We start from the raw sequence: 18,143 nt of genomic DNA on the forward strand, positions 1-18,143 counted from the left end.
TCATTTTTTGAAATTTCCAAAGCCCCATTAGATTAACAAGAATGAATCTCTGGAGAACATACATGGTACTTTTCCAGGAAGGACTGGTTACTGGACTCATTTCTGCTGTCTCAAGGTCAATTTATTAGCTTGTCAATGGCTCTCCAGTGAGTTGAATGGAAGTCTCCACTGACACTGATCAAAGCTGAAGGAAACAAAGCTGTCCTTGGGGCCTGCAAGGCTGGGGGGGGCTGTATTTACCATATTTGGCAACTCCTAGGAGTTGAGAAACCTTGCTAATTCTCTTTCAATTGCATAGAACATGGGTTTCTCATTCTGCAAAGATTTGTTCAGACATGCTTAAAAAGCAGACTTTATCTTCAGAAGATTTACTTTTTGAATTATGTCTAGGAAACCTCTCTTAAAATACCAGAGAAATAGAAAGAAATGGAGGATATAACACATTCCAACAGAAAATCAATGCTACAATATACACGTTCAGTAGTTTCTTATTAAATCAGAAATATCTGAGTAAAAAGTGAAAACGTGGGGACTATGATGAATGGTGGGTGAAAAGTAAAAGTGATCTTTTTCTCTGATGCTCTCTCAATTCCTCGTGATGGAATGATATGCCGCACTCTATGTGGGTGTGTACCTGACTGGTGTCAGACCCAATATCTGCAGGAATTCCTCAGATGTACCTTGATTGTTCTACCCATTGACTTTTCTCTTTCCAGTTAAGGATCGAATATTCACCGAGTAGTTTTATACAAAAATCAAAATCAGTCATTTTGGAATGATGACTTATGAGGACAGGTCAGAACTATAATTCTAAGTAAAATCAAGCAATGGGCTGAATGAGGCACACATGCCTATAATATACTTACAGTAACTCAGTGAGACCTAAATAAAATTATGGTAAAGGAAAGAAAAAAATAAGCATAACCTAAGATGTATTACTTATAAAATTTTTTAGATTCCTAATATTTCATGTACAATATAATAACATCACTAATAAGGTAAAAGTTTGATGGCTGGCAAAAATATTCAAGATTTAATAGCTTGAGCAATCATAAACTATAAGTACTTTTTAATTCTAAGCTAACAATTTCCAATGCCCTTCAAATACACCAGATTGGGGAGGGGGAACAAAAACAAACAAACAAACAAAAACGGCTTCAGCTTTCTTTTCACTGAAAAAGAACACCTATCTTCATTTTAAAGACAGTACAAAAATACTAAGCATCTTTCGGATAGGTCACCCTGTGCATAAAAAGGCAATGAATGTATTTGCGAATAGACCTGTGAGTGTGAAGGAGTCTCCCTTTTTGGTTCTCCTTTTTGTTCAATTCTAGAGAACCCCACACACATAGAAGATGGTTGTTTACAAATAAATACTATCCATTAAATATTAGTTGCTTATTTATTAGCACTACCAAAAAATGACAAAAGTAGCAAAAGAATTACTTTTTCATCTTAGCAACCCCAGAGACTAGCCCCTTGCTTAAATTTATTATATGAATAAGTGAGCAAATTAACTGAAAATATGTTGCTTCAGAAAAACATTTTTATATACTTTTACTTTAAGTTACCAAAATAAAATGTCTTTAAATGCCTGTAAAATAGAAAAATCATGAAGAATGTGGATTGAATAATGAATTTAAAAATTGATAGTTTAATCTTTAAATGACTTTTTGAGCTTTTTTTCTCATCTTTAAAACAGAGCCAGATTATGTGATTCAGTGTAAGTAGGTTGACATTTGCAATTACGTGTCAATATGAACACAAGAAATCAGTCTTCAGGGAAGGTACTAGGGAGTGAAACTAATCATATTATATTTCTATATATACACAAGTTAGCCACAATGAAACACATATTATCTATAATTAATAAGCACCAAAAAATGCTTTAAGAAAGATCAGCCCTGATTCTGATATTATTATGTTAGTACTTACCCATAGCCAATGACTCCTTGAGTCACCACTAATGCCCCAAAAGTCATATTCAGAACATTCTGCAGCACTCCGGTCTGTTGAGCAGTGATGACTTGGCGAGCCAACTTCTGTAATTTGCTACTTGATAAGGATGGGATCAGTTCAGAGCTCCTTACTCTTGGCAGATCACCAATTTCAATGATGATCACTTTTGAGATAGTTTCCATAGTGGCTGGTGGTAAGATTGTGTCTGAGCTCATTTCCATGAGAGTTCTACGCCGACCAACTCTTCTATAATGACTGGCACAGGTCACAGTTGGGCAATTGCGCTTTCTTTTGGCTCTACTGTCAACAATGGTCTTTAAGGTCCCTTCATTGCCAGGCATCTCATGAGTAAATCTGATTTGGTTTTGATCAATCTGTAGGAAGTTAGTTAGTTTCTCAAGCATCACTGTTTCCCAGCCTTTTTCTAGGACTGAAATTGTCACAGTGAAGGCCAAATAAATGGAAAGCCCTGTGCGTATTTCAATGGGCTCCTCTCCTTGCAGGACAACATACAAGAGGTTATCCATGATGTTGAAATAGTTGGCACCAATAGGCTCATCCAGCAATGAGGAAACTGATTGCACTAGGGTAGGTGGAATAAAATATTCCCCTAAGAAAATGTGGGGTCTCTGGAGCTCATGGTAAAATACAGCCAAAAGAAACTTAGAGGTACTTTTGTTTCCCAATAGGTGAAAACGTAAAACTTGAGGAGTCTGATCTACAAAGCAGACCTTGGTGATTTGCCTGGTGGGTAAAATGGTATAGAAAGTGGATATAGGCCTAGGGGTAGAGCAGAGGGTATTGGCATTTACACTACTAAATACATCAACAAAACCACTAGTAACAGATACAACTGGATATACATTCTGGATTCCCCAAGTGATATCAACATTTTCAATAATTAGGAGTACTTGGTCAGTCTGTTTGCACATAAAGCCTTGTATCAATGCTCGGTAAGTACATTTCTGTTCTTCTCTATATGTACCTATAAAACAAAGAAAAATAAGTGACACATGAGCCATGATCACTCAAAGATGATCTGCAATCCATCACTCCCATTCTCTGTAACTTCCTGAAATATCTATTGAACATCTAAGTGTGCTGGATTGAGAGTACAAAGTTTTGGGGGGTTTTTTTGTTTTGTTTTTTTGGTGGTGCCGGGGATTGAACCCAAGGCCTTTTGCATGAGAGACAAGCATTCTATCCACTGAGCTATATCCCCAGAAAGAGCACAAACAAAGAAATTGGGAAAAATATGAAAAGATATATGCCTTAAATAATAGCTGTTTGTTGTATTTTAATTATACTACATGATATATACTATTTGAAGTTGGTAAAAATAATAACTAAGTGTAAAAAGAGTTGAATCAGTAAAAGACTTAAGTTAGAAATAATCACTAAAAAATTTGGAGGAAAAACATTTTTTTTCCCACTCTCACACATGCTATACAACACAGAATACTTCATCAAAACTGCAGGGATGTTTCTCCCCACCAATAACCAGTTCTCCATCTGACCCCAATTGGATGCCATACAACTTAAATCAGTTATGACACTACCTTTTATTATCATCAGACCCCACAGGATAAGGGCTTAGTCTCACACACACTTCAGATACTATCACAATTCCCAGACGTGACTTGTGCTTCTGACTAATCAACTGTAAATCAGGATTCCCTTACCCTGTCCTTGGGATCAATTAATTTGTTAAAAAGGCTCAGCACTCAGAGAAACACATTAATCATGTTAGACATTTATTATAGAAGATACAACAAAAGATACAAACCCCCAAAGGGAGGAGATACATAGTATAAAGTTCATGGAAAGAGGCAAAAAAAAAAAAAAAAACCCTCCTGGCACCTCCCCATGTTCAGCCATCCGCAGGCTCCCCAAACCCAGTCCTTTTGGATTTACATAGAGGCTTCATTATGAAGGCAAAATTGATTAAATCATTGGCCTTTGGTGCTCAACTCAATCTTCAGCCCTTCTCCCTTCCTTGGTAGTAAAGGGGTGGGGCTAAATATTCCAATCCTCTAGTCACATGGTAGGATCCCCTGGCCACCAGCCAACAGCCTGAGGCTATCAGGAATCCAACAAAACTCACTTCAGTAGGACAAATGATGCTCCTATCACCCAGAAAATTCAAAGAATTTAAAAGCTCTGTGTGAGAAGTTCCCATCACACAGAAAATGACAAAAATCTTAGGAGTTTTGGCTTAGGAACCCCTAAATATTAGTACAAAATATTTCCTATCATCCTTATCCAAAGAGGTTCTAGGAGCTCTAACTCCATTGTAACAGAGACCAATATATGTGATTCTCACTATATATATATATATATATATATATATATATATATATATATATATATATATATATAAAATATCCCAGCTCCATAATGGAAAAAGAGTAAGGGAGAAGCAGTAATAATATTCAAGTCAATGGACAAAGAGGTGAATTGAGGTGATTGTAAAAGAGAATTTATGGAGGTACGCTAACATTGAAAATACATATTATGATTGGAATGTAAAAGAGTTCAGATGTCAAACTTCAAAATTTTCTCACTTTCTTTTCCCCCAAATATAAAGAATAAAGAAGAGCAGTAAGATAAAAAGAAGAAAGTAATAATTTGGGAGAATTGTTGACATTAAATAAAGCACAAGTTGAGGATGGTCAGGCTAATAAAAAATATTTAAAGAAATATCATTATCCATTATTCCCACCATTCCTAATTGCCCTGTGAACCTATGATAATTCTTGTTCTGAATCCCCAGTGATATTTTATCTCCCAAAAAGATTTCCTTTGCTTTAAAATAAATTTTCACAAAATATTTTTGCATTATTTTCTAGATAGTTTGAATTTCCCTTAGTGCAAGTTCTTCAAAGTAATTTGAAGAATTAAAAAATATGAAAAATACTAATATAAGAAACACTGTTTGAACATGATCTATGTTTTCCCAAAGTCTTCCTTCCATATGATATTATTATAAGTCTATTTCAATATTGTCCATGATATCACTAGATTTAATTACCAAAATGTTGCCTTGGAAATATAGAACACGCTTTCCTTTTCCCTTGAAAATAATAGCAAAAACAATGATGGTAAAAAAAAATCACAACAGAAATTACAAAACATTTCAAACTGAATAATCAAAATTTTAACATAAGAAAATATGTGGGAAGTGGTTGAAATATTACCTCTAAGGAAAGTTGCAGTGTTGAATGTTTATATCAGAAAGAACAATTTAAGAGAAATGCTTTATAATACACTTTAAGAAATTGGAAAAACGTCTAAAATACAACTTGATAATATTAATTTGCATACTTATAATTTTCTAAAAGAGAAGATCTTAAATATTCTCACACAGAGATGCATATACACCTACACATACACACACGAGATAATTGTTGATGCATGTTAGTTAATTTGATAACGAAAGTCATTTCACAATGTGTATGCATCTCAAAACATCACATTGTACACCTTAAGTATATACAATTTTTTCTCATTTATGCCTCATTATATATGGAAAAGGACCAACATATCAAGAGTGAAAAAAAAAAAGAATTCAGAAAAAGAACACACAACCCAAAGTAAGATGAAGTAAGGAAATAATAAATTTGACAGTAGAAATCAGTGAAATTGAAAAGAGACAACCACAACAATAAAACAAAACAAGAAAAAGTGAACAAAGTGTTCTTGGGAAATAACAACAGACCAATTAATCTAATATAGACTGATCATAGAAAAAGAAAAAGAGAAAGATTACAAATCACCAGTTACAGGAATGCAAGGTATATTATTACAGATCTCACAATAAAGGATAATTTAATATTAGAAACCTTATGCCAACAAATTTAACAATGTAGGTGAAATAAATTTCTTAAAAACTGACACAGGATGAAACAATTTTGAATTGCTCTATGCCTCTTAAAGAAATTGGGCTTATTAAACTGAATGCTGAATTATTTATTTAAGCAAAAATTTAATTATCATATCCAAAAGAATTGTCACTTTTACATGGTATGTTTTCTCCTTGTGGTCCAATAATATGATAATGCAGATTTTCAGTTAAGAATTATCTTCAAAATCATGGATCCAGTTGAAAGTAAATTCACTGAATGATCTTGGTGGCCATAGAAATTATGCTTTGAGACCTTGGTGACCAGTCTCAATTATAGTTATATCCTTTCCAAGAGACAGTTAGTTGGCCTTTCCTCATGAAAAATCCTTGAGTCACATTGATTCTCCTTTTCTAAGTTCTAGCGTTCACTATTTTCACATATATATTTTTTTCCAGCCATGATGATGTCATTGATTAATAATTCACATTCCACCCAGTTTTACACATCTCTGGTTATTTATACATCTCTTCCTTCTTCCTGCTTCTCATATAAGAGATATAATGTCTTCTAAAGTGACCTCTATGGACTGCTAAATTCTTAGATATGATTCTCAATCAGTCTCTACTACTAGATACCTATATGTAATTAAATATCTCACCTAACCAAAGTAGGCAACCTTGCCCTTAAGGGATTATGGCTTAAGGGCAGGACTATATCTCATACTTAAATTACACCAAAGATTAACATCTTACTTCAAACACAGTAGAAGCTCCATAATACATATTGGCTAATTAACATGTAATATTCTTTTAAAAGTTCCTCTTGTTCTGTTATTCTTTCTAGGCATCTAGTGATAAAATTATTCGATAGCTCATGTATTTTTAAGACAATGCAAAATAAAAATGATAATCAAGACTGTCAAATATTTTATTGTATTTTCCCCTAAATTGATGATTAATATATGATAACTCTGAGAAATTCAACTATTTCATGAGTCCATAAGATGAAAATTATGACTGGCTATGTTTACATAGATTTTCTTCTGTTCTTGATTCACATTGATTTGTTCACAATAGACTGTGACATAGAGTGTTTTGGGAATCACTCATTTATTCATTAAATAAACAAACATGGAGGTACATGAATTTTTCCATAATTACATTCCTGATAACAAGAGCATTCTAAGGCTAAGATAACAAAAGTGAAACATTTATTTTAAGAGTCAAGTACTCTTTTGGAGTAATAAGGTACAGGGGCTATTTGTATACAAACATACTTCTTCAAAGAGGTCCACTGAAAAAGTCCTTTTAATTTATTGATTGATTTTTCCAATTCCACCCAGAAGCAAATCCCCCCAAATTCTAGTCCCCCAAGCCATCTCTGCCCTCAGGATTCCAGAGCTTCTATTCATCTATTCAGCAGTGACACTGGATGGAGAAGAACGGAGCTGACCCTCTTTGTGGCAGAATAGACTTAAAGATGGCAAGACCTTGAGTCAGAGAATAAGGGAAAGAAGGAGAGAAGGGTTTGAGATAGGAAGAGTTAGAGTTTTGAGGTGAGCATTTTAGAGGACACAATCCCTGCCGAAAGTGTAGTAAGCACACATGTACATTTGTGAGAGTCTAGTTTAGGCTTCGTGCCCATGAGTAAGGTCAAAGACTATGAAAAATCACACATCTTCAAGATTCATTGGAGTTCTGTGTGAGTTGGATTAAAAGATCTAGAAACTAAAGGACGTGAATAGATATTCACTGGAGTTCCATGTGTATGTTTAAACAAAAAACAGGAAGAAGATTTTGTTACCTCATAACCTCTCCAATAATAAAGACCTAGTTATCTTATTGTTACTAGTAAACATAGTGCTGGGTCTAGGGATTAAATGACAGGCACAGAGGGCTTTTCCACTACATGTTAACTATTTGCTGGCTTAAGCTTAGCCAATTATCTTCCTGACTTCAAAGGAAAAAGTGCAATGCCAATTGCATGCATTGTTCTCATCCCTAATTATCCCCCCTTTTTTTCTCTTAAAATTCTGTGTATGAACATCTTCTGTGAAAGGACGAAAGCATTCTGATTTCTCCAACATTTAGTTGAAAATTTACCACTGTAACCTTCACGAAGTTGGTGATTAGTGCCTTGTAGTAGTCTGTTTCCTATTGCTAATAACACAGTACCATCAGCTGGGTAAATTATAAAGAAAAGAGCTTTGTTTTGGCTCATAGTACTGGTGCAAGGTCTAGGAAGCACTTCTGGGGATGACTTCTTGCTGTCAGAGTCCTGAGGAAGGAGGTCCTGGCATCACATGGTGAAAGAAATGAAGCAAGTGTGAGTCCTCTGGTCTTTCTCTTTTCATAAAGCCACCATAATTCAGTCATGGGGGCTCCACCCTGATGACCTTGTTCCATCCTAATCACTTCTCAAAGACCCCACCTCTAAACAACAAACAATATGGTTGTATTCCATTTCCACCGTAGTGACACCTCATAACCAGGATTAAATTTCAGCATACATTTTTGGAGGAGACAAATCATATTCAAATCATTATTTAAGCACAAAGCGTTTCAACAAACATTGGTTATTATAAAATAATCTCCCCATGCTTTCCTCCCATATTATCAAGGACACACCCATTTTGAATAAATGTGAATACAAAGATTAAATTTATCCTTTGGTTTAGATCTTCCTGACAAAAGAACATTTTTGCTATCCTAGGAATAACATTATGCAAAAAAAATCTGTAATAAATAACAAATTAACTATGTTTAAGGCTACCCAGGCATGTGAAAGACACCGTGTTTCTTTAGTCCTGTGCTACTCAGCAGTCAGAGGTGAAGTTTTTTGACCACAGGATGAGAACAATGACAGGAAGTGACTTCCTCAACCTCTTCATAAGGGAGATGAACCTACCAGTGAGTATCATTTACACAATGGAAGCAGGGGTTTATATAGTTGAACACATTGTTGTAGTTAACTAGAGATGATTCTTTTTTAAAAGAAGATAAAACAGACAAAACCAACACATAATCCCACCAAACAATTACACAGTAATCTCTGGTAGTACAAGCCTACTACTTCTATGAGTTTTAACAATAAAATTTCAATCAAAGGAAATACTCTACATGGGTTGAAAAGTCAGTTTTTTTTAAAAAAAAATGTTTAAGTCTTTAAACCAGTCTAATACTCAAGATGAAATTGTAAAAAACATTTAATAGATAACTCAGAGCTTCTTAAAGTGTACAAGGAAAAAAAAGATGGATGCTTGTATTTAGATGAAAGATAAAGTTCTACAGATAAGAAATCCCTGAAAAAAGAGACTGAGGTAGGAGAGCAGATGATTGGCAGAGTAAGCATCTTGAGAGGCTAAGGAAGAACAGAGTTCAGAGCCCTTTCAAAAGCAAGTGAGATTGGATAGGTTGAAAGACGCACATCTCCCATGGAGCAGAGAGGAGGAAGAACACATGTGCAGGTGGAGGTGGGTAGTAGGTGGGGGTGAGTAGGAGGTGGAGGGAGGTAAGTAGAAGGTGGAGGTAAGTAGGAGGTGGAAGTGGGTAGGCATTCTTTTCTGCTGGGAGATGTGCAACAAATCAAGGTCATCAGCTGAAAGCCAAGAGTGAGAAGGGAAGCAAAGTGTTGGAGGGTTGACAATTAGGGGCAGAAGGTTGGATGGAACTTTTGTGGATTGAGAAAATGGGGTAAAATACTCACTGTGGAAGAGGAATAAACTCAGTATTACATGAAGGAATCAGTCTTTAAATGCAGGCAAAAATTTATAGATTCAAATTTAGGAGTAAGAACAAATATTATTTAAATTGAAAAAAAGAATCACAACACAATTGTAAGTTCAACCAGCCTTATATATAGCTCAAATTTGGTAGAAACTAGGGGAAAGATATGTTTTCTTGATACTACCAACTCACCTCTATATTTTTCCTTTATTTCTTATTATATATGTTTGTGTTGCTTTTTATGATAAAGATTATAAGATTTACTATAAATGTCTTACAAAGATAATGCAGTCTTTTCTTCAGTCTAGATAACTAAAACCTTTTTTTACTAGCATTGATAGTTTAGAAGTTCAGTTCTTTCAGCTCCACAACTCACTTTTGATATGTATAAATATTCAGAATTGTTAAAAATATAGGATATTTTTATGATTTTTTCCTCCTATATAAGCTGTATTATCCAAATAAATTTTCACAGGCTGTCATTTATGGCACTGTCACTTCAATGCTACACCTCCTTCACCTCTTGCTTTATACTTGCACATCCTAAGACATATTCACATCACATGTAGGATCTGGTTCCTGTGTGTCATAGCACTAGGTAAGTAGACTCAGATCTTCAGTAGTAATTTCATGTAAAAGTGATTGTGAACCCCAAAAATAACACCCTACAAAACCAGACCAAACATGTGTCTAACTCAACTTCCCCTTAGCCAGATTCCAGAAAATGCTTTGGTCAGTACATTGTCATCTAACCCTATAGCACTTATGATGAAGGGGAATCTAGAATTGAAAGAGAGTGCAAACTTAACTAACATTAGCTAAAATATCTTAACATTAAAGATTTTACAAAAGCATAGATCCATGCAAACACATTGCTAGGACTCTTTTAGGATTCTTGGAAGGGACTCATGTAAATGAAGACCCTACAACCTAAACTGCATCGTCTTCACAGTAAATTGGTCTGGGTTGCAGGGAATATGAGCCAATGCCTTGACAGCCTAGTAAAACCTGGGACATTTAGGATAACAGATTCACTTAGGGCTGGGGTTATGCCCAGCAATTGAGAATAAGAGATTAAGGGTCACAATATTAGTAGTATCTGTGAGAGAATTAAAAGGAAGCATAGATCATTTAAGCTGCTTCAGAAGGAAAATAAAAGGTGGTGGCAGTTGCATATAGGAGAAAAATATACATGTAACTGGGTTTAAGCACAAATAAAGGGCTTTTGAACAAGTGAGCTAGAAAAACCTAAGTTATAGTCTGATAGCAGGATACCTGTGTTCATTATTTTGAAGGTCAGTGGTGATGACAACTTCAATGTTATCATTGTTTCAGTGAGTGGTAAATGCAGAGAGTGAGAAAAGAAAATATCCCTGATTAAAAAAATTTAATAATAATGATAATTTTTATTAAAGCCTCTCCCTTTCAGTTATTCGTCTAGAGAAGACCAAAAGATAACTTGAGCAACGAGAGTCTGAATATACAAATGACCATACCATATAGAAAAATGAAACTCAAAAAACCACCATCTATAGGAACCAGTCTACTGAGCCACCCCATTATCAGCAGCAACCAGTTCAAGAAAGGTAAACAATAACCCCTGAATAGCCAATACTTGATTAATAGCTGCAAATTTTCATAATAATTCACTGTTTTGCCACTAGCCTCCAAGCTAGTGGATTTTAACCAAATATACACCCCTAGCCAATCACATCAAATGCCCTATTTAGTTGGCTCACCTACAGTTTCCCAGACCAACAGCCTCCTCTCAGGGTGCACCTGAAGCCCTCTCTCTTCTCCATCATTAAGACTTCTCACACTACCTTTGAGTCTTTGCAAAGATAGGTGATGTCGGCTGACTCTCTTGCTGTAGCAAATTCAGGATAAAAAGTTTTTGTTTGTTCTCCTTTGAGTGACATTTATTTCCAAAGCAGTCAAGGTTTTGGCCAAATTATCTACCTTGATAAGAATCATGTCAGAGTTAGAATGGGAAAGAAAACAGCGATTCTGTCCCTATAATCAGAGAATAAAGAGCAAGGCCTACTATATGAGCATAAGCCATGGGAAACAGGGAGCGCAGATAGTAAGCCAGATGGGGGCAGCCTGGGAGGTGCAGGGGTTTTACCTAAAGGGTGTTACTCAGAGCATGGGAATAGGAAGGAAACTCAAGATCTGATGCTGTGACTTAAGGGGGCCTTAAAGGGAGTGGGCATTTTTACAAGAAAGTGAGGTTCTAACAGAAGCAAAAGGGTGAAAAGAATGCTCTTTGAAGTTAAAGAAGATGGTGCTGATTTCAGCTTCAGAATTCCATGCAGCACTGGGAGCAAATTTTGGAAAAGGGGTGTAAAAGGTTAGATGAGCGCATGAACATCTCTTTCCTGAGAGTGGTAGAAAAGTGGGTAGTAGGTAGACTGTTCAGAAAAGGACACTGCATCTTCACACTAAGGGTGGTGTGGAAGGTATAGAATATGAGAAGGGATCTGAGGGCTCAGGCAGTCTTTGTCCCTGGGGGGCTCTGAGTTACTACTTAAGCAGATTTTATATGGACAGAATGGTGGTCACCCCAAGGTCATTTCTCCCAACATAGAATGATTGCTTAGGCAAGCTGTAGGCACATAAATATCTAACAGGAAGTCTACAGACTAGTGGTGTGGAACCTGGAAGGGGCGCAGAATGGACAGGCCAAGGACAAATCTTGACCCTACAAGAAACCTTCACACCACATGGTTAGCGATTCTTGCCTGCCTGCCTGCCTGCCTTCTATCTTACTCTTCTTCCCTAGCCTCCCTTATCTAAAACCTCTTGATAGCAAGTTTAATGATCCTTAATTCATAGATTAAAAAATAAATGAGTCACAGCGATTCTGACCCAATGTACTATTTAGTAGTAATAATGAGGTAGAAGAGGGAGGGGAAAAAAAAAACATTTTTAAACTTCTTTCTACATATGCCTCTGGCAAAATGAAATGTAATCTAAGCAATTTCCTTTTGGATTGCATTTAGACTTGAGGTTCAGGTGCGATGACTGACACTGTAAGAGAGGGCTACAATCCTTAGGGCTTTTCTGTACCATGTATTAACAAGCATACAGGGAAAGAATTTTGCTTATTGCCAAATCACATATTTGGTGAAATCTCATTTTTTTTCATATTATTATTTGGCCTTTTAAATCAATATTTAAAAGGAGATTAAAAGTATAGTCACAAATATTTAAAAAAAAGGTGATAGTAGAAAAATGATCAACAAGTAATCTTGATTAGGCAGTTTTGCAGTCTAACTTGGAATCCTGGTCTTCCTAAATTACTCCAAGACTTTTTAGTTTTATTTCTCCAGGACTTACCAATGATTAGGTGATGGGGTGATTTTTATCAGTATCTTACCATTTTTCCTCCAATGTCATCTCTAGAGTTAATCAACTCTAGCAACTCAAATTTTGGCAGGGGACAAAACCAACACACAGGGAAGCAGCACAGTTGTTTCGATCTTCATTTGGCAGAGAACACACAGAGTGATTACTTAGGTACCCTTAAGAGACGGTGCACACAGAGCCAGGCAGCCTCACAGTTCAGTCCTCCAGCTCTAGTGGGTAGGAGCTCATGGCAACAGTCTCACATCATTTCTAACTTGAGTTTCATTGTTTCTTCCTGCAGATTTCTTTCCCTCCTGCTTTTCTCAGTTGGAGAAGGTTTAGTTTTGAGTAATGATTATCTTTCCCACTTGTTTTTTGTCATTTCTTTTCCCACTTTTCCAAATGGCCTTATCTGCCAGTCACAATTTTTGTGGTCTGCAATTCTGATCACTTTTAAATGAAACCCATGCTGGCTTTGGTAATCATAATGTCATTTACAATTTACCACTAAACACATTTATTCAGTTAGTAGCACACTGGAGAAAGAGAACTCCATATGAACTCACCGTGAAAGGCCTAATCTGATTATTTCCTCATGAAAATCCAGGCAGGGGTGCTTGTAAGAGGGGCTGAGGGAAGAAGGAGAAAAAGCAAGGTCTGGCCACAGCTGACTCTGATAATCAATGTGAACAGATAAGTGATCCAGCCTGTCAAGGCAGCCGCCCCGTCACCCCAGGGCATTCTTCTCAAAAAAGGCAAGAGTGGACAGCACTTAATGAATGCTGAGTGACCAGTGAGTATTGGCTTGGCATATGCTATTGCATTCAAGATGGACAAGAGCAGTGATAAAGTCCAGAAGCTCTTCTCTAAGTGGGGGAAATTAGATGAAGCAGGTTGTATATGTGTGTGCATGTGTGCACATGAGCACTTGCTCTGGTACACTTGACTTTCTAAAAACATCCTGGACATGAAATATGTTCAGTCCACCTTTCCCTAGATTGGAAACCATGGATGTAAAAACCAAGACAAGAGGTGAGCTAGATCTGTCTGGAGGAGGAGGAAGGGGATCAGGTGTGTGTGTGTGTGTGTATACATACACTCAGGTTGCTTCCAGGGTTATAGCAAATATTAACTTTGTGTCAATATTTGTCCTTCCTGTCGTGAAATGAGGATTTTCCACCTCATTTCACGTTTGAAAAGAAAATATGCCAAAGGGGTTGTCTTTGCTAGGGAAAAAAAATTAAAAGGAAAGAAAAAAGAAAGAAACAACTTCTATTTTTTATTTAGAAAAATGGATCAGAAGGAAAGAAAAAAAAGTATTTTTAAAATAAATGTTTTGACTCAAAGGCACACAGAATCCTTCCATCTTCCCATTTTCAACAAAAGAGAAAAATTTGTGTGTTTAAAATTGAATGAAATACATCAACATTAATGATTTTTTTTCCTCGAGGTTAACACCACCATTTCCCTCAATAATTTTTTAGCCATTTTGTGACAAATTTCACAATTTGTGGTACAGTAAAATATACAAGATTTTGACAAAAACAAAACATATGATCATTCTCTTACTTTCAAGAAATGAAAAGAAATCATTTACAATTTTTTTTCTGTCAAACAACATTTACACCTCATTATTTCTAATCTAACAAATATAAATAGGCACAGATCAAATAAAGTGAAGACAGGTTGAATTTATCCCCATTTATATATGTTGTCACAGGTCCTCAGGCTATGAGGAGTGACACTCCAAAATCTCAAAGCCATGTTCCTAAGTATACAAAGTTAGTCAAAGAGATCTTCAGTAGAATTATTAAAGAAAATATGTTTTGGTCTTATTAGTAATGGTAGTGCAAAATAGCCTGTTTTTTAAAAATGAGGAATGCTAGCTAAAAATTATGTTTTTAAAAGCTTCAAAATAATAGGTGGATATTATATTTGTAAAGTGAAAGTAACTAGAAGTGATGCTCTTATGCATAATATATTCAATCTAGATGACAGGAAACACAATTTTGTTAAAGTCTGGAACAGAGGTCTTTAAAGTCTACTGAGTGACCATAATATGGAATCTCTAGTTATTACAAATGACATGTACGCTTAACTTATGTTCAGAAATATATGAGTAAGTTGCATTTAATTATAATTATATTAATATATATTAATTATATATATATATATATATATATATATATACAATTATAATAGTAATTATTATAAGTCATTTGAGAAATGTAAGTTCATTTGGTTGAAAAAGTACAATGAATATTGAAACTTTTAGTTCCTGGAATTTCAAAATAAATGCATTTCCAGATTGGTTTTCACAATTTGTTACACAGTGGCACTTAGGAGAGTAGTCAATCACCTCTGGTACCATTCTCAGTGAGGACAACAACTCTAATGTCTAGTGACAGTGCAGTAAAATGTCTTTCAACGCTCTGGGGTCCTGAGACCCCCCCACATGAGAAGCCAGTTCTAATAGACCAAAGATGATGTGCAGTTTAACAGGAAGTTGCTAGATGGGGGGTGCACACATCTACAGATATGGAAAGGGCTGGTCACCTCAGGAGCTACAGATCATAGCATCTGTCTCAACACTATGCACAATCTCATCAAAGTTCTGTACTTAGCTCCTTTTTCCATGGGGACACATTTCCATGTGAATCTAGAGAAATGGAAAACCACATAAAATCAGCCATTTCAGAGTGCCAGAAGTCCTTCTGCCTTCACTAAGTTCTTATGGGTATTTCTGAATGTTTTCTATTTTTTAATAAAAGTGGTACTTTGAGAAAAATAATGATCAGGAAATAAAAAATAAGTAATGAAGGACAAGTAATGGGTCATACATGTAGAAAGACTTTCTTCTGACTCATCCATTTTCAATTTTGTTTTTACTTTTTTAGATTAAAAAAAAAAGCCCTTACTTTTCTCAAAGGAACACTAGTGGAACAAATTCCAGCAAATATTCTATATATTTTTCATTGTGCTGAAATGTCATCATTAATATACAGTGGAAATAAATGTCTTGGAAAGTGCTATTGTATTTTTGCTATTTTGTTGTGATATAATTTCACCTGCAAATAACAATGAATTTGGTCCTATTCATGATTTTTATTCTTTGACTACTACACTGAAAGCAGCCTAGACAAATTCAAGTTCGGGAAGTACAGTTTACCCAGTGAAAGATCGTTTTAGAGTTGGAGAGATTTGCATTGCATTCTGCATCTGCCACTTTCTAGTTGCAAAACAAGTTACTTCTCCTCTCTCTGACTTAGTTTTTTCATTCATCAAAGGGATTAAGAATTGTACCCAGTTAGGCTGGTGGAGAAGGTTAAATGATATGAAACATGCACAAAGTCCACAGCAAACTTGTCAATACATATAAGCTGTTCCACCTGCCATAATCAGAAAAGAAGTATTTTTAAAGCAACGTTGCACTTCCTTTTGCCTTTTTTTTTGTGGGGGAGGGGATCTTTCCTCTTTTCCTCATGAAGCAACTAGTATTTGCCTCATAGTGTGGAATAGCATGTATACGTGTTGCAAGCATTTATATGAATGTTGATGAAAGAGGCAAGTTACAGGTGAAAAACAAAAATCTATGTTTTAGGCAAAAGAGAACCACATATGTGTATGTACATATGTACATATGGGTTTCCATGCACATGCACATGTGCCTATAAGTAGAGCACTTATTTTATTCCTTTAATGAAAAAATAAAAAACCTTGCAAAATCCAAGATGGTTTTCCCTTTCATCTCTTCTTAACTTTCCCCTTCATTCATTTTGTAGTACTCTCCACCCGCCCCACTCTTACTCTCCACCTTCTATTTCTCTTTTGCTTGCATACCTTGCCTGTCAACTTTAAACAAAGCAACATTCATGGGTTAGTTTAAAGGCAGGACAGCCAACAGCATTCTTTACAAATAAGATTCCTGGCACACTCTTTCCCCAGAATGATAAACTTATCACCTCTCCAGCCCTCGTTCTGAAGCAGCGGCAGTCATTTCTGCTGGATGCCAGAACTGAAATGAATGTGACTGTGCCATGGCCTGCTCTGAGCTGTGGCTATAATGAGATTTGAATGGGAAGCCCCGGACACAATAAATCTGCGCCATATGTGACCATTTCCTGTGTCAGTTCCTTTCTCATAACCAGTAGAGACTTTTTTTTCCCCCCTCTCATGACCCCACACCATGACTCTGAAATCTTTCATGGCTGCTTATGGGCCTCAGGCTTTTTACAGCAGTTGTATAAATAAATGAATTTGACAGCAAACATCATAACAGTTAGCAGTAATGTGTGTTCGCCACAAGTGCCTATACTGCTCACTGGAGAAATGGCAGGGGAAACAGCTTGTTTTGTTACCTAAACAAAAGTAGTTTCATTTGACAAGTGGTGAAAGAATTAGTCAAATTAACTTGAAATCCACTAGGACTATTTTTGCCAACTCTCCCTGCCAGGGAAATGTTCCCAGCTCCTCAGTGACCGTGACTCACAGGAGATAAATTTCCCCCTTTTATTCTGAGATAAAGATCTGGGCTGGGAATACAAAGCCTTTGCCTGATATTTTATATTAATCTTCTTTGCAAGTCAAGACTGCCCTGTATGGGAACTCAGGTACAGTGAAGAGTTTCTAAGAAAGCGTGTGGAAGAAAAGCCATGCCAGATGTTTCAAGTAAAGAGCAAGAGAGGTATCAGTAATGACCCAACTCCCTGATTACCTGTGGATAGCAAACTGAAGCTTATGAGTTCTTTCTTTCCTTTTGCACTGACTTTATTCAAGAACAAAAATCTGTACACCAAAGTTGCCTAAGTAAAGGGAATTGGCAGCTGGGTGCAGTGGCACATGCCTGTAACCCCAGCTATCAGGGAAGCTGAGGCAGAAGGATTCCAAGTTCAAGGTCAGCCTGGGCTACTCTCCAAGACCTTATCTCTAAAGAAAAAAATAAATTTAAAAATTGGGCTGGGGATGTAGCTCAATGGTATATAGCACCTCTGGATTAAATCCCTAGTACTACCAAAAAAAAAAAAAAAGCCGGGGGATGATTAGCATTTTCTTCATAGTTTCAGTAAAATAAAGTTGCCAATATTCAGTGACTTTTTGGTCAATTTACATAAACAAAAGGAACCTAAATTTTTCTCAGTTGTTTGTAAGACCTACAAAACATGTCTGGGACTGAGGATGTGGCTCAAGTGGTAACCTACTTGCCTAGGATGCATGAGTGCATGAAGCACTGGGTTCGATTCTCAGCACCACATAGAAACAAAATAAA

At 36.1% G+C, this 18,143-nt stretch overlaps 1 protein-coding gene across 1 annotated transcript in view; it reads right to left on the reverse strand.

Moving 5' to 3' along the window:
• Positions 1-18,143, reverse strand: part of PKHD1 (PKHD1 ciliary IPT domain containing fibrocystin/polyductin) — a gene marked incomplete at its 5' end in the record, with an annotated part of 435,617 nt that overhangs the window by 36,881 nt on the left and 380,593 nt on the right. Inside the window, one exon of the mRNA XM_081295270.1 lies at positions 1,936-2,944. Within this exon, the coding sequence (XP_081151396.1) occupies positions 1,936-2,944 (1,009 nt within the window). The remainder of the gene's footprint in view (positions 1-1,935; positions 2,945-18,143) is intronic.

Source organism: Spermophilus citellus, assembly GCF_964194105.1.
Source record: "Spermophilus citellus genome assembly, chromosome: 5".
Classification (NCBI taxonomy): Eukaryota; Metazoa; Chordata; class Mammalia; order Rodentia; family Sciuridae; genus Spermophilus; species Spermophilus citellus.